At 54.7% G+C, this 20,034-nt stretch overlaps 1 protein-coding gene across 4 annotated transcripts; it reads right to left on the bottom strand.

The window, feature by feature from the left end:
- Positions 1-7,780: 7,780 nt before the first annotated feature.
- Positions 7,781-19,080, bottom strand: ZNF74 (zinc finger protein 74). 4 transcript variants are annotated; one of them, XM_081541851.1, is made up of 5 exons: positions 18,700-19,080; positions 18,340-18,410; positions 10,986-11,238; positions 10,613-10,756; positions 7,781-10,113 (listed from the first exon to the last, which is right to left on the bottom strand). In XM_081541851.1, exons 1-5 carry the CDS (start codon positions 18,725-18,727, stop codon positions 8,552-8,554), a joined length of 2,058 nt encoding a protein of 685 aa, XP_081397977.1. In that variant the 5' UTR covers positions 18,728-19,080; the 3' UTR covers positions 7,781-8,551. The 4 variants fall into 4 exon arrangements, with proteins under 4 accessions (XP_081397977.1, XP_081397978.1, XP_081397979.1 ...); XM_081541852.1 differs by having other exon boundaries at positions 10,613-10,708; XM_081541853.1 differs by having other exon boundaries at positions 10,986-11,112.
- Positions 19,081-20,034: the final 954 nt, after the last annotated feature.

Raw genomic sequence — 20,034 nt, 5'->3', positions numbered from 1 at the left:
TCATGCTATGTGTATTTTATCACACCAAAATAAGAAAGAAAAGAAAAAACAGTCAGGAGGTCAGGGCCTCACTGGGTGAGCTGTGACGTTGGGCTGAATACTGGACCTGAGGCAGCCAGTGGTCTGGGAGCCATGGAGACACGTGACTGTGGTTGGGTAATGATTTAGGGGGTGCAATAGGCACAGAGTGGCCCCCACTGGGTTAAACCCCAGAGCCCTGTTGCATGTGTTGCAAAGTCAAAGCTGCTTGGTAGAACCTGGTTTAACAGAAAGACAAAGCTTGGGCAGGTTTCAGAACCCACTTTATATTCCCTTGACCCGTTTTTCGGAGATTTTTTTCCTCCTCACCTTGAATTATTTTTCTAAAAAAAAATAGTCTTCATTTTTTTTAGAGCAGTTTTAGGTTCACAGCAAAATTCAGCAGAAGGGACAGAGAGCTCCCATACACCTCCTCCCCCTGACCCTCACTGTCATAATCTTCCCCCCAAGCGGGACATTTGCTACAGTCGGTGGTCCCCCCACCAAATGGGACACTTGTCACAATCGGTGGACCTGCCGGCATCCCGCAGAGCCTACGGTTCCTATCGGGGTCACTGATGTACATGCTATGGGCAAACGCGCGATGACCCGTGTCCACCACTGTAACGTGGTCCAGAGCAGTTTGTCTGCCCTAAAACCCTTCCTTCTCCCGCTCTTCAGCCCTCCCTGTCTCCCCGGGAGACCACCGCTCATTTCCTGCCCCCACAGTCGCGCCTTTTCCGGAAGGTCGTCGAGCTAGACCGGCTCCGGGCCCCCGGCCCTCACTGCAGCCCTGCCCGCGCGTTCGTGCCAGGCGCTCGCTGTGGGCGCGCGCTTGTTCCTCGCGCACCTCCCGGAGGAGGGCGCGGCGTCTCCTCGTCGGACGCGCCTTCCCGGAGGCGGGGTGCTGGGGGCAGGGACGGGGTAGGGGCTTCTCCGAGGAGGCGCCCTGCTGCCCGCGGAGCGGTGGGCGCGCGCGCGAGTGCGTGGTCCGCGCCGGGACTCGCCCCCGCGAGGCGGTGGCGCCATCTAGCGGGCAGCCGCGGCAGCACCCGGGGGCGGGGCCCGGGCCCGGGGGCGGGGCTCGAGGCCGGGGGCGGGGGGAGGGTGGTTACCTTCCCCGAGACCTCGTGGGAAACCTGTCCACCCGCACAGGCGGAGGCCGCCGCTCGCCGCTGCCCGGTGCGTGCCCCGGGCGTCCGTCCACCCACTCTGCCCTTCAGGTACTACTGGCATAGGCAGGGAGTGCGCTGCCCCTTGCAACCAAATGCGAAATTTTTGAGGCTTAAAAAAACCCACAGGGACTTCCCTGGTGGTCCAGTGGTTAAGAATCCGCCTGGCAATGCAGGAGATGCAGGTTCCATCCTGATCCCTGGTGGGGGAACTAAGATCCTGCAAGCCACGTAGAAAAAATGGAAGAAAAAAACCCCAGTAAAATTGATGTTATATGTTGTTGTTGAGTCCCTCAGTCCTGTTTGACTCTGCGACCCCATGGACTGCAGCACGCCCGGCCTCCCTGTCTTCCACCATCTCCCGGAGCTTGCTCAAACTCATGTCCATTGAGTCGGTGATGCCATCCAGCCATCCCATCCTCTGTCGCCCCCTTCTCCTCTTGCCTTCAATCTTTCCCAGCATCAGGGTCTTTTCCAATGAGTCGGCTCTTCCCATCAGGTGGCCAAAGTATTGGAGCTTCAGCATCAGTCCTTCCAATGAACATTCAGGACTGATCTCCTTTAGGATGGACTGGTTGGATCTCCTTGCTGTCCAAGGGACTCTCAAGAGTCTTCTCCAGCACAATTCAAAAGTATCAATTCTTCAGCGCTCAGCCTTCTTTAGGGCCCAACTCTCACATCCGTACCCGACTACTGGGAAAATGGTAGCTTTGACTATACAGAACTTTGTCAGCAAAGTGACATCTCAGCTTTTTGCATTTTATCATATTTACTGTATGAAACAAATGTGAATGTGAGTGGAGGCTGGCAGCTGCTGGAATGAGGCCTCTGTGGAATATATTAGTGCGATGGTAACAACGGTGGATCACTGCCTGCCAGGGCCACTTTGGCTGTTGGGACAGGGCCTTACCTGACACTGGTTCAGGAAACAGCAGTTCACCACAAGGTACCAATCATCCTTTCTGGGTTGAAAACTAGGCCACTGGACTGTTCACTAGAGAAAGAGGGGGGGTCATCACCGCTTCTCTTAACATCTTGTGTAACAGATCTCTGCCTTCAAGTCCCTGTGTGAACGAATTTGGGGCCATAGTAACAATTTGACTGGCTCAGGCATGTCCACAGTGTCTTAGGCCAGAACTAAGGAGCAAAGCTTTATTTTATTCCAATCAGAGCACCTGTCTTGATGTGGGCAATCTAGGAGGAGAGCGAGCCAGACCCTGGAAGAGTCAGGTGACCTTTTTCCTTCCAAGGTCTGAGTACTGGGGAAACCCAGGTTACAATGTGCCCACACCAGGTGGGGGCAGCCAGGGACATTCAGACCTGGGGGCTTTCCTTGGTGGGAGGCCTTGGTGCTTCGGGCTGAGGGGACCAAGTTGTAGGTGTTCCCCAGTAATTCCCGGTCACCTAGGGCCTCCGTGTCTGCCGAGAGCCATGGGCCCATCCCATTCACCCGCCTTACTTTCCCATCTCCACGATCCACGATCCGCAGGAGGAATTGGCCAGCTGCAGCCCAGGGCCCAAGTCTGGCTGGAGGCATGTTTTCATAAACAAAGGTTGCCTGGCCCAGCCCTGCCGCCCACCTCCAGGAGTGCTCATCACAGTGCAGAGCCCTTGGGCCCTGCCAGCTGCTTCATCATCGGCATACCGCCCCAAAGCAGCACGGGGTGAGGGCAGGCCACTTTCCACGCCACGGGGCTGGAGCAAGGGGCACACCTGGTGGCCGCTGCCCAGCTCAACACCAGCACCCTGGCCCCAATTCCCCACTCCCAGCCTGAACTCAGGTTTCTCATCGCCTGGCTCTCACCCTGACCAGCACTCATCTCAGGCTCAGGGAGGAGCCCTCCACTCCCCGGGACAGGCCTGCTGCCCGCCTGTCACCTTCCGGCTCTGCCTGTGGCTCCCTCCACCAAACCATCACGGAGCGGGAGGAGGTGGCCTGGCGGGTCCCCGCCCTGCCCCCCGTCTGTCACTTCCGGCTCTGGATACTGGGGGAGGAGAGTGTCACTCCGGAGCAGCACCGTGGGAAAACCGTGGGAAAACCTATGGCCCCTGCAGTTTGTCATTCAGGGTGGAAATTGCTTTTTGTGCCGATTACAGAAGTGACATGTCTGTAACTTTAATAATTCAGAACCGGACCCATCACCTAGAAATCCAGCGCGTGTATTAGGGGTCCTCTTGAGTTCCGTCCCAGCCCCCACCCCACTTCATTCTTCCTTTCTTGTTCTGTTTTTGAGCGAGCAGGAGACCGGCCCCGCAGGCGAACCTGAGCTCGGGCCCCTTCCCAATCTGGAGCAGGACCAAGGCCACAACTCGGGTGGTTGCTTCCCAGCAAAGCCGGAGTGACGTCTCAGGCTCACCGCCGGGCAGCCCGGCTGGCAGCACTCCCAGTCCACACACCCTAAACGCTAGAGCGGGGTTTATCCCAGAAACACAAAGACGATGGGGTGATTGAAAGCCTGTTTGCAGTCCAGCTGTGTCTCCACAGGGAGACAAACCACAGCCATTTCTGGGGCTGCCGAGGGATTTGCTCACTTCAGCATCCAGCACTGCTTTTCCAGAGACTTCGCAAACTAGGCTCATAGAGGTAGTTTACTTACCTATTTACCTTTTGAATTTTATTGAGACAATTGTAGGTTCTCATGCATTTTTAAAAATGTTTTTATTTTTGGTGGTAGTGGGTTGCTGTGCAGGCTTTTCTCTAATTGCCTTGTCGTTGCAGTGGCTTCTCTCGTTGAGAAGTGCAGGCTCTAGGGCACAGGCTCAGTACTTGGGGCACACATGCTTAGTTGCTCCACGGCATGCGGGATCTTCCTGGATCAGGGATCGAACCCGTGATCCCTGCATTGGCATCTCCTGCATTGGCAGGCAGATTCTTTATCGCTGAGCCACCAGGGAAGCCCAAAGATAGTTTATTAACAGGGTAAAGATCAGTCTTGGCCAATGGTTGGCATTTCACCTGATACTGAAATATTAGCCCTGTCACCCTTAAGTTGGGATGGAGACCTGAGCCCATGGGTAATCAGCCAAGTTCGTTCCACCGGCCAACGCAGAGCCACATGGGCTTAAGACATGCGAGGCCTCCAGGTGGCACGGAGCCTGAATAAGGAGTTTGCCTGACTTGTTTTCTAGGTGTCTGGAGTCAGCTGCGTCTAGTTTGAGCTGAGCTGGTTAAGCCTAGCTGGGACCCCCCCACCCCACCCTCTGGCTGCACATGCCTGGCCCCCACGGCCTGCCCCACGTGCCCCACGCCAAGGCCATCCTTCTCCTTCGTCCTGCAACTGCCCTAGTGCTGGCCTTTGAGGAGGCGGCTCTGTGGCTGGTTCTCCTTGCTGTGGCAAACTTGGCGGCTCAACTTTCAGGGAACTAACAGCGGCCAGCGGAGAGGTGAGTCAAGACGGACCTTCTGCTGAGGCCCATCCGAGGCTAGTACTGAGAGGCCATGGCCGAGTCTGGGCACTGGCCAGGCCCCTTTGCTCCAGGACCGCCCCCAGACTTTCTCGGTGGGCGCTGAGACCTGCTCGCTCCCCAAGACTTTCTCTGTGGGCGCTGAGACCTTGCTTGCTCCCCTGGACTTTCTTGGTGGGCGCTGAGACCCTGCTTGCTCCCCCGGACTTTCTCTGTGTGGGCTGAGACCCTGCTCGCTTAGTTTTGTTTTGCAGTAAAGAGGTTTGGATTTGGGGATTTGGGTTTGGAAGACGCTTTTGGGTGAATATGGGCTTCCCTAGTGGCTCAGGGGTAAAGAATCTGCCTCAATGCCAGAGACACAGGTTCGATCCCTGGGTCGGGAAGATCCTCTGGAGGAGGCCACGGCAACCCACTCCCGTATTATTGCCTGGGAAATCCCATGGACAGAGGAGTTTGGCGAGCTGCTGTCCGTGGGGTGAATAACCTCACTACAGAAGCATGCCTGTGCCCAGATTGCCTAGCACTGTGTCCAGGGTGGAGGCTGCCAGGGCACCACAGGCCTGGGCCAGAGTCTGGGGCTCTGGGCTTTTCTTTTTGTTCTGGTTTGTTTGTCTGTATCTGATTGTCTTAAAAGCTAAGAGTTGGCTATTGGGAATTAAATAAGGACCCCTGGGGAGCAGCGGCTATGCGACGCTAGAGCAAATTAGAGGAGATACCCCACGTCTAAGGGCAAAGCAGAAGCCTCAGCAAGATGGTAAGAGGGGCAAAATCACGTTTAGAATCAAACCCCATACCTGCCAGAGACGCTCAGAGGGCTCAAACATACCTTGTGCACAGTAGGACCCAGAGACCCCCACAGGGACCGAGACAGAACTGTTTGAGTGTCTCCTGCGGAGGTACGGGTCAGCAGTGGCCTGCTGCAGGGGCAGGGGCTCTGGGTGCAGCAGACCTGGGTATGGCATAAGCCCTCTTGGAGGAGGTCGCCATTAACCCCACCATAGAGCCACCAGAACTTACACAGGACGAGGAAACAGACTCTTGGAGGGCACAACAGAACCTTGTGCACCAGGACCCAGGAGAAGGGAGCAGTGACCCCATGAGACTGACCCAGACTTGCCCGAGTGTCCAGGAGTCTCTGCTGGAGGCGTGGGTCGGGGTGGCCTGCTGCAGGCCAGGGGCACTGAGTGCAGTAGTGCGTGCTTGGGACCATTTGAAGGAGGTCACTACCTCCACCATAGTTTGGCCTCAAGTCAAACAGGGAACACAGCCCCACCCAAACAGAAAATTGGATTAAAGATTTGCTGAGCACGGCCCCACCCATCAGAACAAGACCCAGGTACCCCCAGTCAGTCCCTCCCATCAGGAAGCTTCCATAAGCCTCTGATCCTTCTCCATCAGAGGGCAGACACACTGAAAACCACAATCACAGAAAACTAACCAATCTGATCACATGGACCATGGCCTTGTCTAACTCGATGAAACTATGAGCCATGCCGTGTGGGGCCACCCAAGATAGACGGGTCACAGTGGAGAGCTCTGACAAAACATGGTCCACTGGAGAAGGGAACGGCAAACCACTTCAGTATTCTTGCCTTGGGAACCCCATGAACAGTATGAAAAGGCAAAAAGATGGGACAATGAATGGTGGACTCCCCAGGTCAGTAGGTGCCCAATATGCTGCTGGAGATCAGTGGAGAAATAACTCCAGAAAGAATGAAGAGACGAAGCCAAAGCAAAAAAATACCCAGTTGTAGGTGTGACTGGTGATGGAAGCAAAGAGTGAAAAAGCTGGCTCAAAATAACATTCAAAAAACTAAGATCATAGCATCTGGTCCCATCACTTCAAGGCAAATAGATGGAGAAAAAAATGGAAACAGTGACAGACTTTATTCTCTTGGGCTCCAAAATCACTGCAGATGGTGATTGCAGCCATGAAATTAAGACACTTGCTTCTTGGAAGAAAAGCTGACAAACGTCAACAGTATATTAAAAAACAAATATGTTACTTTGCTGGCAAAGGTCCATATAGTCAAAGTTATGGTTTTTCCAGTAGTCATGTATGGATGTGAGAGTTGGACCTTAAAGAAGGTTGAGCGCCAAAGAATTGATGATTTCAAAGTGCGGTGTTGGAAAAGACTCTTGAGTCCTTGGACTGCAAGATCACCAATCAATCCTAAAAGAAATCAATACTGAATATTCATTGGAAGGACTAATGCTGAAGCTGAAGCTCCAATACTTTGGCCACCTGATGTGAAGAACTGACTCATTAGAAAAGACCCTGATGCTGGGGAAGAGTGAAGGCAGGAGAAGGGGATGACAGAGGATGAGATGGTTGGATGGCATCACCGACTCAATGGAGATGAGTTTGAGCAAACTCTGGGAGATGGTGAAGGACAGGGAAGTCTGGCATGCTGCAGTCCATGGGGTCACAGAGAGTCAGACACGACTGAGCAACTGAACATTTTCAAAAGGTGTCACTCGAAGCAGTTAGGTGCTGCCGTCAGCTGAGGGTGCCAGCAGCCCCTCAGCAGGGCAGGCAGCAGCAGTGTGTGTATCCAGGGGGCGGGGGTAATTTGCATGTGAATTTCTTTTAAACTAAGAGAAATAAGTATGGTAACAATCAAAGCTAGATTCCGCTTGTCTTTTGCCAATGAAGTTGTCAGAGCCTCCCTGTTTGCCACAGGGAAGGGCTTGCAGCCAGCCCCAGGGACGCTGGAGGAGCGGTGGATCAGCGCCGAGGGCCCAGAAGCCAGCCCTGCAGGACCAGCCCCAGTCTCCAGGACCGGGCGGTGCCCGACAGCTGCTGCTGGCTCTCCTCACACTGAGACGGTCACTTTATTCTCACACAACCAAAACCATACTGGAATGATGCAGTTCATTTCCTTTATCTCAAAACTGTCACTTCTAGCAATCTACGTACCGTAGGACAATGTTAAAGAAGAATGCAAAAAGATGGTGTATGAAGGATGGTTTATAGTTGTGACAGCTTGGAAATAACTTCCGCATCCAGTGGAGGAGCAGCTATCAGAACAGCCCAGCCTAGCCAGAACCTCAGCTCCAAAGACAGCAGGGCTATGCTGGAGAAAGGCCAGTCATGCGGCGAGGAGGCTGTGGGGCCACAACGACAGACCGCACACAGCGTTTACAGAGACGAGAAGATGCACATCAGAAAGCAGAAGGCGACCTACCAAAGCGCAAAATGCAGCTTTATTAAGAATTAAGGGTGTCTCTTCCCTTAATTCCCTATTTTCTGAAATGTGGTTGTTCAGCCTCCACACATACTTCAATAAAAGTGTGTGTCATAGACGCCAGCGCTCTGTACAGATGTGAGTGGGCAGCTGGTCTCTGCTTTAAACTGAGCAGGACGGCCGAGCCGTGACTGAAGCCCAGAGGGACGCTGTCTTTCCCCCTCTCTGGGACCACCGAGCGTCTCCTCTTGGGGGCTGAGCACCGTGGAGTCTGGGGCAGCCCCGCAGGTGGCCTCACCAGCCCGGGGTACGAAGCCTGCTTCCGCCATGGACGCTGGAGTGTCAGGGCCCGGCTTCACGGATGCTGGGCTGCACAGTCACTAACGTGTGAGTGCGGCGAGTCCGGGGAATCTGCTGCTCCCCCAAGGCCCACCACCCGAGCCTCTTCTCCTCTCCCGGAACAGAGGCTCACTTAGAAGGGACACTGTTTGTGATTGTTTTCTCTTCCCTTAAATTATCACGTTAAGCATACGAGTTTACAGAAGAAACTCCCGTAGGAGCCTGTCCAAGGACGGAGGACAGGGCCCCCCTCACCTACGGAGAGCTCCCTTCCTGCCTTCCCAACGCCGGGGGGAGCACAGGACTCCCGCAGACGGCCCGGCCCTCCCCTGCCCGCCTCCTCTCCAGTGGCCCACACTCTCGAGGCGTGTTTCAGGTGGCAAATGGGTGTGTCACACACACACACACACACACACACACACACACGAGTTAATTTCTGGGGTCGCTCCCCAGGGGGAAACTCCTGCTGGCTGAGGGTGGGGCCACACCCAGGAGCTCGGCCACGTCCAGGGCATCGACCGGGCCCACGTCGCTCCCGCCCGAGGGCCCTGCGCCCATCAGGCCGCCGGGCACATAGTAGGTGCTCAGCAAGCGCTGGTCCAACTGGACGGCAAAGGGCTTCTCCCCGCCGTGGAGCCTGCGGTGCTCCGCTAGGGGCCCGCTGCAGCGGAACACCTCGCCGCACTCGTGACACTTGAAGGGCTTCTCCGCCGAGTGCGTCTTCTGATGCTTAATGAGACAGTGGTTCTGGCTGAAGGCCCGGCCGCACTGGCCGCACTTGTAGGGCCGCTCGCCGGTGTGCACGCGCTGGTGCACGATCAGCGACGAGTGGCAGCTGAAGGCCTTCCAGCAGCGGCTACAGTCGAAGGGCTTCTCGCCCGTGTGCACGCGCTGGTGCACGATCAGGTAGGAGTGGGAGCTGAAGGCCTTGCCGCACTCGTCGCAGCGGAAGGGCTTCTCGCCGCTGTGCACGCGCTGGTGCACCACCAGGTAGGAGTGGCAGCTGAAGGCCTTGGTGCACTGGCCGCACTGGAAGGGCTTCTCGCCAGTGTGCGCGCGCTGGTGCAGCGTCAGACGCGAGCGGCTGCTAAAGGCCTTCTGGCAGTCGCCGCAGCGGAAGGGCTTGTCCCCGCTGTGCAGCTTCTCGTGCGCCGCCAGCGACGAGTGGCAGGCAAAGGCCCGGCCGCACGCGCTGCAGCGGAAGGGCTTCTCGCCCGTGTGCACGCGGTGGTGGCGCGTGAGGTGCGTCCGCTGGTTGAAGGCCTTGCCGCACTCGCCGCAGCGGTAGGGCCGCTCGCCAGTGTGCACGCGCAGGTGCATGCCCAGCAGCGAGCTGCAGCTGAAGGCCTTGGCACACTGGCCGCACTTGTAGGGCCGCTCGCCCGTATGCACGCGCCGGTGCACATTGAGGGAAGAGTGGCAGCTGAAGGCCTTGCCGCACTGGCCGCACAGGAAGGGCTTCTCGCCGGTGTGCGCGCGCCGGTGCTCCAGGAGGCCGGTGCTCCAGCTGAAGGCCTTGCCGCACTCGCCGCACTTGTAGGCCTTCTCCCGCGCGTGCCAGCGACGGTGCAGCGCCAGCGCTGCGCTCCGCTGGAAGGCCTTGCCGCACTCACCGCACGCGAACGGGCCGCTCCCCGCGCCCTGGCTCCGGTGCCGGCTCCCGGCCCCGGAGGACCGCACCCTCCCCAGCTGGCCTTCCAAAGAGGCTCCTTCCGCGGGAAGGCGGGGCTGGGCCGGCAGGGCGCTCTGCAGGCCAAGTACCTCCTTGGAGTCATAGTGGCGCCGCCGGAGCCCCTCAGCGAGCCCATCACCGGTGTAGGAGGCTTCGCCTCGGGTCAGAGCAGTCGCCGGGCCCCCCCAGGGACACCCGTTGCCGAGCCCGGGGTTGTGCACACCGGACCTCGCCAGCCCGTCTGAGATCGGCTCCCAGGGCGGCTCTTCCTTGTAAACGAGCGTCTCCTCCGCCTCAACCCCGGGCTCCTGTCCTGGTTCTGGAAGGAAGGGAGAGGCCACCCTCTGAGAGCAGGTAGAGGGATTGGCGCCAGGGCTCAGGGCGAGGCGCGCAGAGGGACACGGATGCAGGGGTGGGGCGGCAGGACAGGAGGGGCGTGCGGAGGCGCGTGCGGAGGCGGGGCGGGGCGGGGCGGGGGGCGGGGCGGTGGGGCAGGGGGCGGGGCAGAGTCTCCAGAAGCCAGGCCGTTCTGTAAAGAGCCGGGCGTGGGGGGGAGGAGCCCTTGGGGGCTCTCAGTCCACACTGACAGCCCCACGTGTGAACACTCCACGTTCAGATGCTCCTTCTATCTCCCTCCAGCTCAAGGGAACCGGCTGTACCCGTTCTGTTCACTGTGGCCCCGGCACGGTCCCGGCACACAGTCGGTGCTCAATCTGTGCTCTGGGAAGGGACGCGGGAGGGACGGAGCAGGCGCAGAGGGAGCCGGCACCGGACCGCAGGGGCGGCGGGGAGGGGTTCAGCCTCCGCGCCCCGCTCACCTGGACCCGGCCCCGCAGGCCCGTCTCTGGGAGCCCGCCAAGGCTCCTCGCCTCGCTCCAGGTGGGAGATGACGTCTGGCTTGCAGACCGGAGGCCCTGTGCAGGGAGGAAGCAGCGCGGCTCTGGGCGCTATGTGCACCAGCCCTGAGGAAGGGGGCTCAGACGGGAAACCCGCAGGGACTGACGCCCCCTGCGGGGCAGGCTGGGCTCCCGGGGCCTGTCCACCCTCTCCCTCTCCTCCAGGCCCCACCTGCAGGCAAGAATGCCGATGGCACCACATGGGCCCAGGACAGAGACAGGAGCCCGCATCCTGCCAGGCCCAGCCCCCAGGAAAGATGCCGACCTGGCCTCCTCAGATTAGGCACCATCTTACCCAGGGAGAGAAGGTTCTGGTAGTTTTCCAGCATCACATCCCGGTACAGAGCCCTCTGGGGGGAGTCCAGTTGGCCCCACTCCTCCTGGGTAAAGTCCACGGCCACATCCTTGAAAGTCACAGACTCCTGGAAGGACACACACGTTCTTTCTCTCTCACCCAGGACGGCGGAGTCCACTTGTGTTCCTGGGTGATGGAGGACCTCAGCATCGGAGACCTCGGGAGCTGTCCTGAGTGCGGCCGGAAGGCTGTCCTGTAGACACAAAAGGCCGCAGTCCCAGACAGGTGCCCGCACTGCGCCCCGAGGGCGGACCCCAGGCCCCTCCGTGTCCTTCCTGCTTGCCCCCAACTTCTTCCCGCCAGGCCCCCTGATCTCCCTGGGCCACATCCCTGGCCTAATCTGCTCCCACCCTCCCCTAACACTGGCCCCTGGTCTGCGGTGCCTCCTTCGGTCACTCCAGCTCCAAGCATCCTGAAGGCCCCAGTGACTCTCCGTGTGACTCTGGTCTGGAACCCCAGTGTTCTGGGCAAGATTAGCCGGAGATTAAAGGCTTCTCTGGGCTCACACCGAAACCTAAAAGCCTCGGAAAGATCCAACTACATACTAAGTAATTTCACCGCATCCCAGAACATGTAAGGAATTAAATCCAGCACTCAAGAAAGTAAAATTCACTCTGGCCAGAGAACATACGGACGCCGAGGGAAAAAGGGGATACAGTGGGAGCTTGGGACTGACGTGCACACGTTGCTACAGAGAAAACCCCACTAAGGAGAGCCTACCCCACAGCACAGGGGACTCGACTCAGCGCTCTAAGGCGGCCGAAATGGGAAGGAAATCGAAAAAGGGGGGCTACATATACACGTATGGCTGATTCACTTTGCTGTACAGAAGAAACTAACAACATTGTAAAGTAACTATACTGCAATAAAAGCTTCACAAAGTTCACTGTGTCCAGAATCCGACGAAATAACTAAAAGGAAAAGCTAATAAAATCAAAAGAATTAAGCGTTTCATAAAGCAGCATTTGTTTACCTCAAAAGAAGTGTTATGGGCGAAACAGAATCAAAAAGATACAAGATGGAAAAAAGAAGCTGTGCAACAGCAGCTACAGATTCAGCCCCACCAACAATCACACCAAATACGAACAGTCTGAATGCCCCAAGCAAAATTGGGAGACTGTCAAAGTCAAGGCAAACAGCAAGACCCAACCACATGCCACCTACATAATCCAACTTAAATACAAAGACTAAGACAGATTAAAAGTGAAAAAAGAAAACGATACACTCTGCCAACATGAATCAAAAGAAAACTGAGGCAGCTATATCAACATCAGACAAAGACTTCACAGCAAGGGACACCAGAGAGAAATCATATTACCTGATTATGTAGTGATCATTACTACAGGATCAATTCATGAAGTGCTCACAAGAATCACAAATAAAGATGAGCCCCTCACCAGAGCCTGACAGGACTGAAAACAGGGGCTTTCCCTGGTGCGCCGTGGTACTGACTCTGCCTCCGACGCCAGAGACACCGGCTCGGTGCTCGATCTAGGAAGACCCCACAAGCCGCAGAGCAGCCCAGCTTGAGAGCGACCCTCGCCTGCCGCAACCAGACACGAGCCTGTGCAGCAGCAAGCACCCGGCACACAAAAACGCAGTTACAGAAAAGAAATGAAAATAGAAACTGACAAACCCACAATGATACCAGATGATCTTAACGACAATCTTCCCCAGTAACTGACACAACATACAAGCAGAAAATGTCAGAACATGGAACACCCGAATAACAGCATGATTCAATTAACAAAACACTCTAGCCAACAAAAGCAGAATACACATTCTTTTCAAGTGCACACAGAACATTTACCAAGATAACCCATATGCTGGGTAATAAAATTAAGTCTCAGTAAATTTGAAAGATTTCAAATCATACACAGCTCCTCCTCTGATTACAGCAGAATTAGAAACCGCAGAAGACCCCTGGAAAGTCCCCGCCCAGTGAGAACTGACAGACTCCTGAACAACGCAGAGCTGAAGGAGAGGTCGCCAAACACTGTAGAAGCTTCTCTGAACCGAAAAAGGAAAATAAAACATATCAAAATTTTCAGCATATACCTAAAGAGGACTTAGAATCAACTTTATAGCAGTGAATGCTATGTGAGAACAGGTATCACATCAATACTTAAGTTTCAACTTGAAGAAACCAAAGCGAAGGAAAGAAATAAGAAGAATCAGAAATCAGTGAAAAGAGAAAAGAAAAGCAACAGAGAAAAATCAATGAAACCAAAAGAGGGTTCTTTCCAAAGATCAGTAATTAAACATATATTTACTATATGACTCAGCCATCCCACTCTTGGGTATTTATGCAAGAGAAAAAACACACTTGTAACATGTACACCAATATCTACAGTAGGCTTATTTGTAATAGCCTAAACCTGGAACCAACCCCTGAACGTTCATCAGCTGGTGAGCAGATGAACAAATGGTGGCGTGCACAGACAACGGCGTTACGTGCGGAACTGTGTCCCCTCCACAGTAGTTTGGTGAAGCCCTAAGCTCCAATATGTTAGAGTGTGACCTGACTTGAAGATGGGGTCTTTAAAAAGGTAATTGAGGTAAACGAGGCCATTAGAATGAGCCCTGACATAAGACTAGTGTCCTGATAAGAAAATGAAACTTGGACACAGACATGTACAGAGGGAAGGACATGTGAGGACACACAGAAGCGCCGTCTACAAACCACGGAGAGAAGCTCAGAAGGAACCTCCCAACACCCTGACCTCAGACTTCTGGCCTCCAGAACTAGGGGACAACACGTGTCTGCTGCCTGAGCCACCGAACCTGTGGCATTTCGTTAAGGCAGCCCAGCAACCTAAAACGGAGTGGAATCTCATTCAGCAATCGAAAGGAACAAGCTGCTGACTCAAATCAGGACATGGATGTGCATCGTGCTAAGTGAGATAAGTCAGGAACAAAATCATGTACATAATTCCATGTGAAATTCTCCAAAAGGCAAAATTATTTTGGTTGCCAAGGGGACAGGTGGAGAAGATGGACTATAAAGGGGCATGAAGGAACTTTCTGGGTGATGGAAAAGTTCTGTCCTGACTGTGCTGCTTACACAATGATATGCATGTGCCAAAACTCACCAAATCCTACATGTATAAAACTGCAGAGCTCTTCCTGTGTATAATCATACCTCAGTAAGTCTGACCATAAAGAAAGCTGAGAGCCAAAGAATCAGTGCTTTCGACTGTGGTGCTGCAGAAGACTCGAGAGTCCTGTGGACTGCAAGGAGATCCAACCAATCACTCCTAAAGGAGATCAACCCTGAATATTCATTATAAGGACTGATACTGAAGCTCCAATACTTTGGAAAGACTAGAGATCTCTTCAAGAATACCAGAGATACCAAGGGAACATTTCATGCAATGTTCCAACCAGTCTATCCTAAAGGAAATCAGTCCTGACTATTCACTGGAAGGACTGATGCTGAAGCTGAAACTCCAATACTTTGGCCACTTGATGCGAAGAACTGACTCCTTGGATAAGACCCTGATGCTGGGAAAGATTTAAGACAGGAGGAGAAAGGGATGACAGAGGATGAGATGGCTGGATGGCATCACTGACTCAATGGACACGAGTTTGAGTAAACTCTGGTAGTTGGTGATGGACAGGGAGGCCACGCGTGCTGCAGTCCATGGGATCGCAAAGAGTCAGACACGACTGAGCGACTGAACTGAACTGATTTCATGCAAAAACAGGCACAATAAAGGACAGAAAGAGTAAGGACCTAACAGAACCAGAAGAGATTAAGAAGAGGTGGCAAGAATGCACAGAACTGTACAAAAAAGCTCTTAATGATCCGGCTATCCATGATGGTGTGGTCACTCACCTAGAGCCAGATATCCTGGAGTGTGAAGTCAAGTGGGCCTCAGGAAGCATCACTATGAACAAACTGGAGGAGGTGATGGAATTCCAGCTGAGCTAGTTCAAATCCTAAAAGATGATGTTGTGAAAGTGCTGCACTCAATATGCCAGCAAATTTCGAAAACTCAGCAGTGGCCACAGGACTGGAAAAGGTCAGTTTTCATTCCAATCCTCAACAAGGGCAATGTCCAAGAATGTTCAAACTACCGCACAATTGCACTCATTTCACAAGCTAGCAAGGTAATGCTCAAAATCCTTCAAGCTAGGGTTCAACAGTGTGTGAACCGAGAACCTCCAGATGTACAAGCTGAGTTTAGAAAAGGCAGAGGAATCAGAGATCAAATTGCCAACTTCACTGGATCATAAAAAAAGCAAGAGAATTCCAAAAAAACATCTAATTATGCTTCACTGACTACACTAATGCCTTTAACTGTGTGGATCACAACAAACTATGGAAAAATCTTAAACAGATGGAAATACCAGACCACCTTAACTGTCTCCTGAGAAACCTGTATGCAGGTCAAGAAGTAACAGCTAGAACCTTACATGGAACAAGGGACTGGTTCAAAACTGGGAAAAGAGAGCATCGAGGGTATATATTTTCACTCTGCTCATTTAACTTATATGCAGAGCACATCGTGCAAAATGCTGGGCTAGATGAATCTCAAGCTGGTATCCAGATTGCTGGGAGAAATATCAACAATCTCAGATGTGCAGATGATGACACTCTATTGGCAGAAAACAAAGAGGAACTAAAGAGCCTCTTGATGAAGGTGAAAGAGGAGAGTGAAAAAGCTGGTTTAAAAGTCAAGACTCAAAAAACTAAGATCACGGCATCCAGCCCCATCACTTCATGGCAAATAGATGGGGAAAAAATGGAAACAGTGACACTCTAGTTTCCTGGGCTCCAAAATCACTGCAGACAGTGACTGAAGCCATGAAATTAAAAGACAGTTGTTCCTTGGAAGAAAAGCTATGACCAACCTAGACAATGTATTAAAAAACAGAGACAAAGGTCCGCATAGTCAAAGTTATGGTTTTTTTCAGTAGTCATGTATGGATATGAGAGTTGAACATTAAGAAGGCTGAACACAGAAGAATTGATGCTTTTGAACTGTGGTACTGGCCAAGACTCTTGAGAGTCTCTTGGACTGCAAGGAGATCCAACCAGTCCGTCCTAAAGGAAATCAACCCTGAATATTCGTTGGAAGGACTGAAGCTGAAGCTCCACTACTTTGGACACCTGATGCGAAGAACTGACTCATTGGAAAAGACCCTGATGCTGGGAAAAGTTGAAGGCGGGAGGAGAAGCTGACGACAGAGGATGAGATGGTTGGATGGCATCACCGACTGAATGGACATAAATCTAAGCAAACTCCAGGAGACGGTGAGGTTCAGGGGAGGCTGGTGTGCTGCGGTCCATGGGGTCGCAGAGTCGGACACGTCTTAGCGACTGAACTGCAACAACAAGCCTGATGCAGAAACCCCCCAGGACTTCAGGGAGACAAGAAGCGGGGAGTGGGGACACACGCGGAGACTGTGTCCACAACCAAGGCGCGCAGGGATGAAGCAAGATGGTGACACAGAGAGAAGGCGGAAAGGGGCAGAAACAAGACCTCAGAGCGTGATGCTGGTAACAGAGCTCTCAGAGGCCACGTGGCTTCAGTGTGGGGGTGTCAACAGGCAAGAGCAGGATCTGAGCCACGTTGCGGCCTTTCTAGGGGTACTCCCAACCTACCGGGAGAAGCCCACGTCCGGCGGGTCTTCATTTTGCAGGGCAAGGAGCAAAAAGGGTGTGGAATCAAAGGCAGATGTGGTAATGCAACCTGCAGAGGAGTCAGAACAGACCACGGGGGATGTCCCGGCCGGGAAGAACCCGCGCCACAGTGCGAGACTGCTGGGAGAGGAGAGCACTTCAGAGAGAGGACCAGCCATTCAAAGCCCTGGGAAGCCCTGGGTGCTTCAGGACTAACATCTGTGCACAAGAAGAGGAGTGCCTCCGAGGTGGCGTTCTCAACACAGCCCGCTTTTTCCTCCACTGCAAGGTCAGCTGCAGACATCAGAACATCTCAGCCTACATTCTTCAGCCTGTACTTCCCATGGATGTTCTCTACACAATCACAGCACCATCAACAAACCCACGAAGTTAAATGCTGACACAAGGCTATCTACGATACACTTCCGAACGCCTCTGACAGAATCTTTGGATCTATGACCCACTAAGGACCATGTATCTATCGCATGTGCTCGTCATGTCTCCTGAGTGTTTTACAGAACATTCTAACATTACAGAAGCTGGGCCCATCTCACCATACATGGTTTACAGTCATTTCTACCTTTCAAGTGACAGGTTAACAGAATTATCAAATCCTAAAAATGACAAAGGACTCTCAACTCTCCAACCCTTTCACCCATACTGCCTCTATCAACTGCACCTTTCTGAACACTGTGAAGGACAGACAGGTGTCGGTGGTGGAATAAAATGATGAGCAAAAACCCAAAGCCTGTAAAAGGAGTGATTTCTGCTTCACTCAGCTGCAGAACGGAGAAGGCAATGGCACCCCACTCCAGTACTCTTGCCTGGAAAATCCCATGGACAGAGGAGCCTAGTAGGCTGCAGTCCATGGGGTTGCTAGGAGTTGGACACGACTGAGCAACTTCACTTTCACTTTTCACTTTCATGCACTGGAGAAGGAAATGGCAGCCCACTCCAGTGTTCTTGCCTGGAGAATCCCAGGGACAGGGGAGCCTGGTGGGCTGCTGTCTATGGGGTCGCACAGAGTCGGACACGACTGAAGCGACTTAGCAGCAGCAGCAGCTGCAGAAGCGACACCAAGGCCAACTCCCTTCAGAGCTCTCTAAGCCTCCGTAATTCCACGTTTTTCCACGAAGGCCTTGTGTCAGGAACTGGGTACAGAGAAAAAGCATATCGGGACGCACACTCTACCGTCACTCTGACCCCCAGCACTGCAACCCAGCCCTCCTATCAGCCGTTCCATGTCCTCCTACCTAACTTACTCCCACAAAACACCCCCAAACAAGGATCAACCGTAACAAACACCCCATGGGCCTGCCTGTGGAGATGAGCCAAGTGATCTCATGGGAGCTGTCACCTACTAGGTGTGGGTAGCACTAAAACCACCACGGAGAACTCCTGGCACAGTGCTGGGCACACAGCAGTCCTGAGCAACGGACCCACAGCTGAGCTGTACTAGGCCGGAAGCGACACTCACCTGGAGGGCGCACCCGGGCGCCACCAGACCTGCCCCCACCACCCAGACCCAGAGCTTCCTGAGGACCGGAGCACAGGCACCCAGATCGGGAGTCCCTGGATGACTGTACGGCCTGGGTGATGGAAGGACGATGCCAACCCTCCTCATAAAGAACAAGATGTTCAAAAAAAGAAAAGACAGCCACTCACCTCGGACCTGTCTTCCAGGAGACCCTGAGGCAATGTATCTTCTGGAATCTCTTTGAGGGGACCAGCAGGATCTGGAAAGGACGAATGAGTCAACGGGGCTGTTCTGTCCACAGCCACCAGGCACCCCCGACCCAGGGAGAATCAAGGGGAGTGAGAGGCGAGCCCCAGCTTCGGCACAACCAGAAAGAACCTGGGGCTAATTCTGCTACTCGGAGTCTCGGACACCCCACTTAGGAGGAAACGCGCCGCCGTTCCCGTCCCAACCGGGAGGAGGCGGCGGCCGGACTCCGGGGCGCTTCCGGGGACCCCGCCCGCCCTCCCGGTGCAAACCCAGGCCCGCGGCCGACAAGCCAACCGTACCTGCCCCCCGCGTCTCCGGGGCGTCCATGGCGCCCTCCCTCGACGGGCGCCCCGCCAGCTCCCGGGGCTGGGGACGCTCGCGCAGCCCCGCGGGGTCGGCTACGCGCCGCGGGTCTGGGTCAGGCGGGCTCCGCAGGGGCCCGGCGCGTCGGCAGACGCTCCCGCCCCATGGCGCGCCCCGCCAGCCTGTCAGTCAAGCCTCCCGGGTCCGCGCGGGCCGACCAGACCTCGGGCTTGGCCGCCCCGACCTGAGGGTCGCGAGGGCGGCACAAAGGTGAGGGGCGGACCGGCGGAACAACGAAGGGCCCGAAGCTCGCGCTGCCGAGCCGACCCGCCTCCCACGGAAAGACCGCCCCTGCCACAAAGGAGCGCCCGTGCAGCGCCGAGGCAGGGCGCATGCGCGGAACGGACGCGCACAACTCCCAGGAGCCTTTGCACCGCGCAGGGGCGCCTGGGCCGGAGGGCGCCTTGGGGCCGAAGCCGCTCGGACATGCATGTAGCACAGCCTTCTGGGAAGTGTAGTTATGGGGCCAGAAACCCTGCGCTCTGGCCCCGCCCCTCTCCTCCCCAAGGCTGCGGAAATCACTCGCATCTGGGCGTGTTGTGTGGTGTCCGTGTATGTGTGATCTGTGTGGTGTGTGTATGTGGTGTGTGTGCTGTGTATGTGTGCTGTGTGTGGTGTATGTGTGTAGTGTATGGTGTGTATCTGTGTGGTGTGTGTGTGTGTGGTATCTGTGTGGTGTGTGTATGTGGTGTATGTGTGGTGTGTGTGTGGTATCTGTGTGGTGTGTGTATGGTGTGTACGTGTGTGGTGTGTGTGTGTAGTGTATGGTGTGTACGTGTGTGGTGTGTGTCTGTAGTGTATGGTGTGTACGTGTGTGGTGTGTGTGTGTAGTGTATGGTGTGTACGTGTGTGGTGTGTGTGTGTGTGTAGTGTATGGTGTGTACGTGTGTGGTGTGTGTGTGTAGTGTATGGTGTGTACGTGTGTGGTGTGTGTGTGTAGTGTATGGTGTGTACGTGTGTGGTGTGTGTGTGTAGTGTATGGTGTGTACGTGTGTGGTGTGTGTGGTGTATGGTGTGTGTCTGTGTGGTGTGTGTGTGTAGTGTATGGTGTGTACATGTGTGGTGTGTGTCTGTGTGGTGTGTGTGTGGGGGGTGTGTGTGCGCACCTGGTGGGCGGTGGAGAGTTCAGGCTGGACAACCTCTCGGTGGGGTGGACAAGGCTCCAGGTGCCCCTGTGCTCGGGACCACCCGGGCCGGAGGCCCCGCCTCACCATCCCAGGGAGAGACCAGTCGCCCTGAGGGTGCGGAGTTCTGGGGCTCCGACTCCTGCT

Source organism: Giraffa tippelskirchi, chromosome 11, assembly GCF_054371585.1.
Source record: "Giraffa tippelskirchi isolate mGirTip1 chromosome 11, T2T-mGirTip1v1.2.pri, whole genome shotgun sequence".
Lineage (NCBI taxonomy): Eukaryota > Metazoa > Chordata > Mammalia > Artiodactyla > Giraffidae > Giraffa > Giraffa tippelskirchi.
Note: the sequence above shows the minus strand (reverse complement) of the source record. Positions and strands in the feature narration are given on the sequence as shown.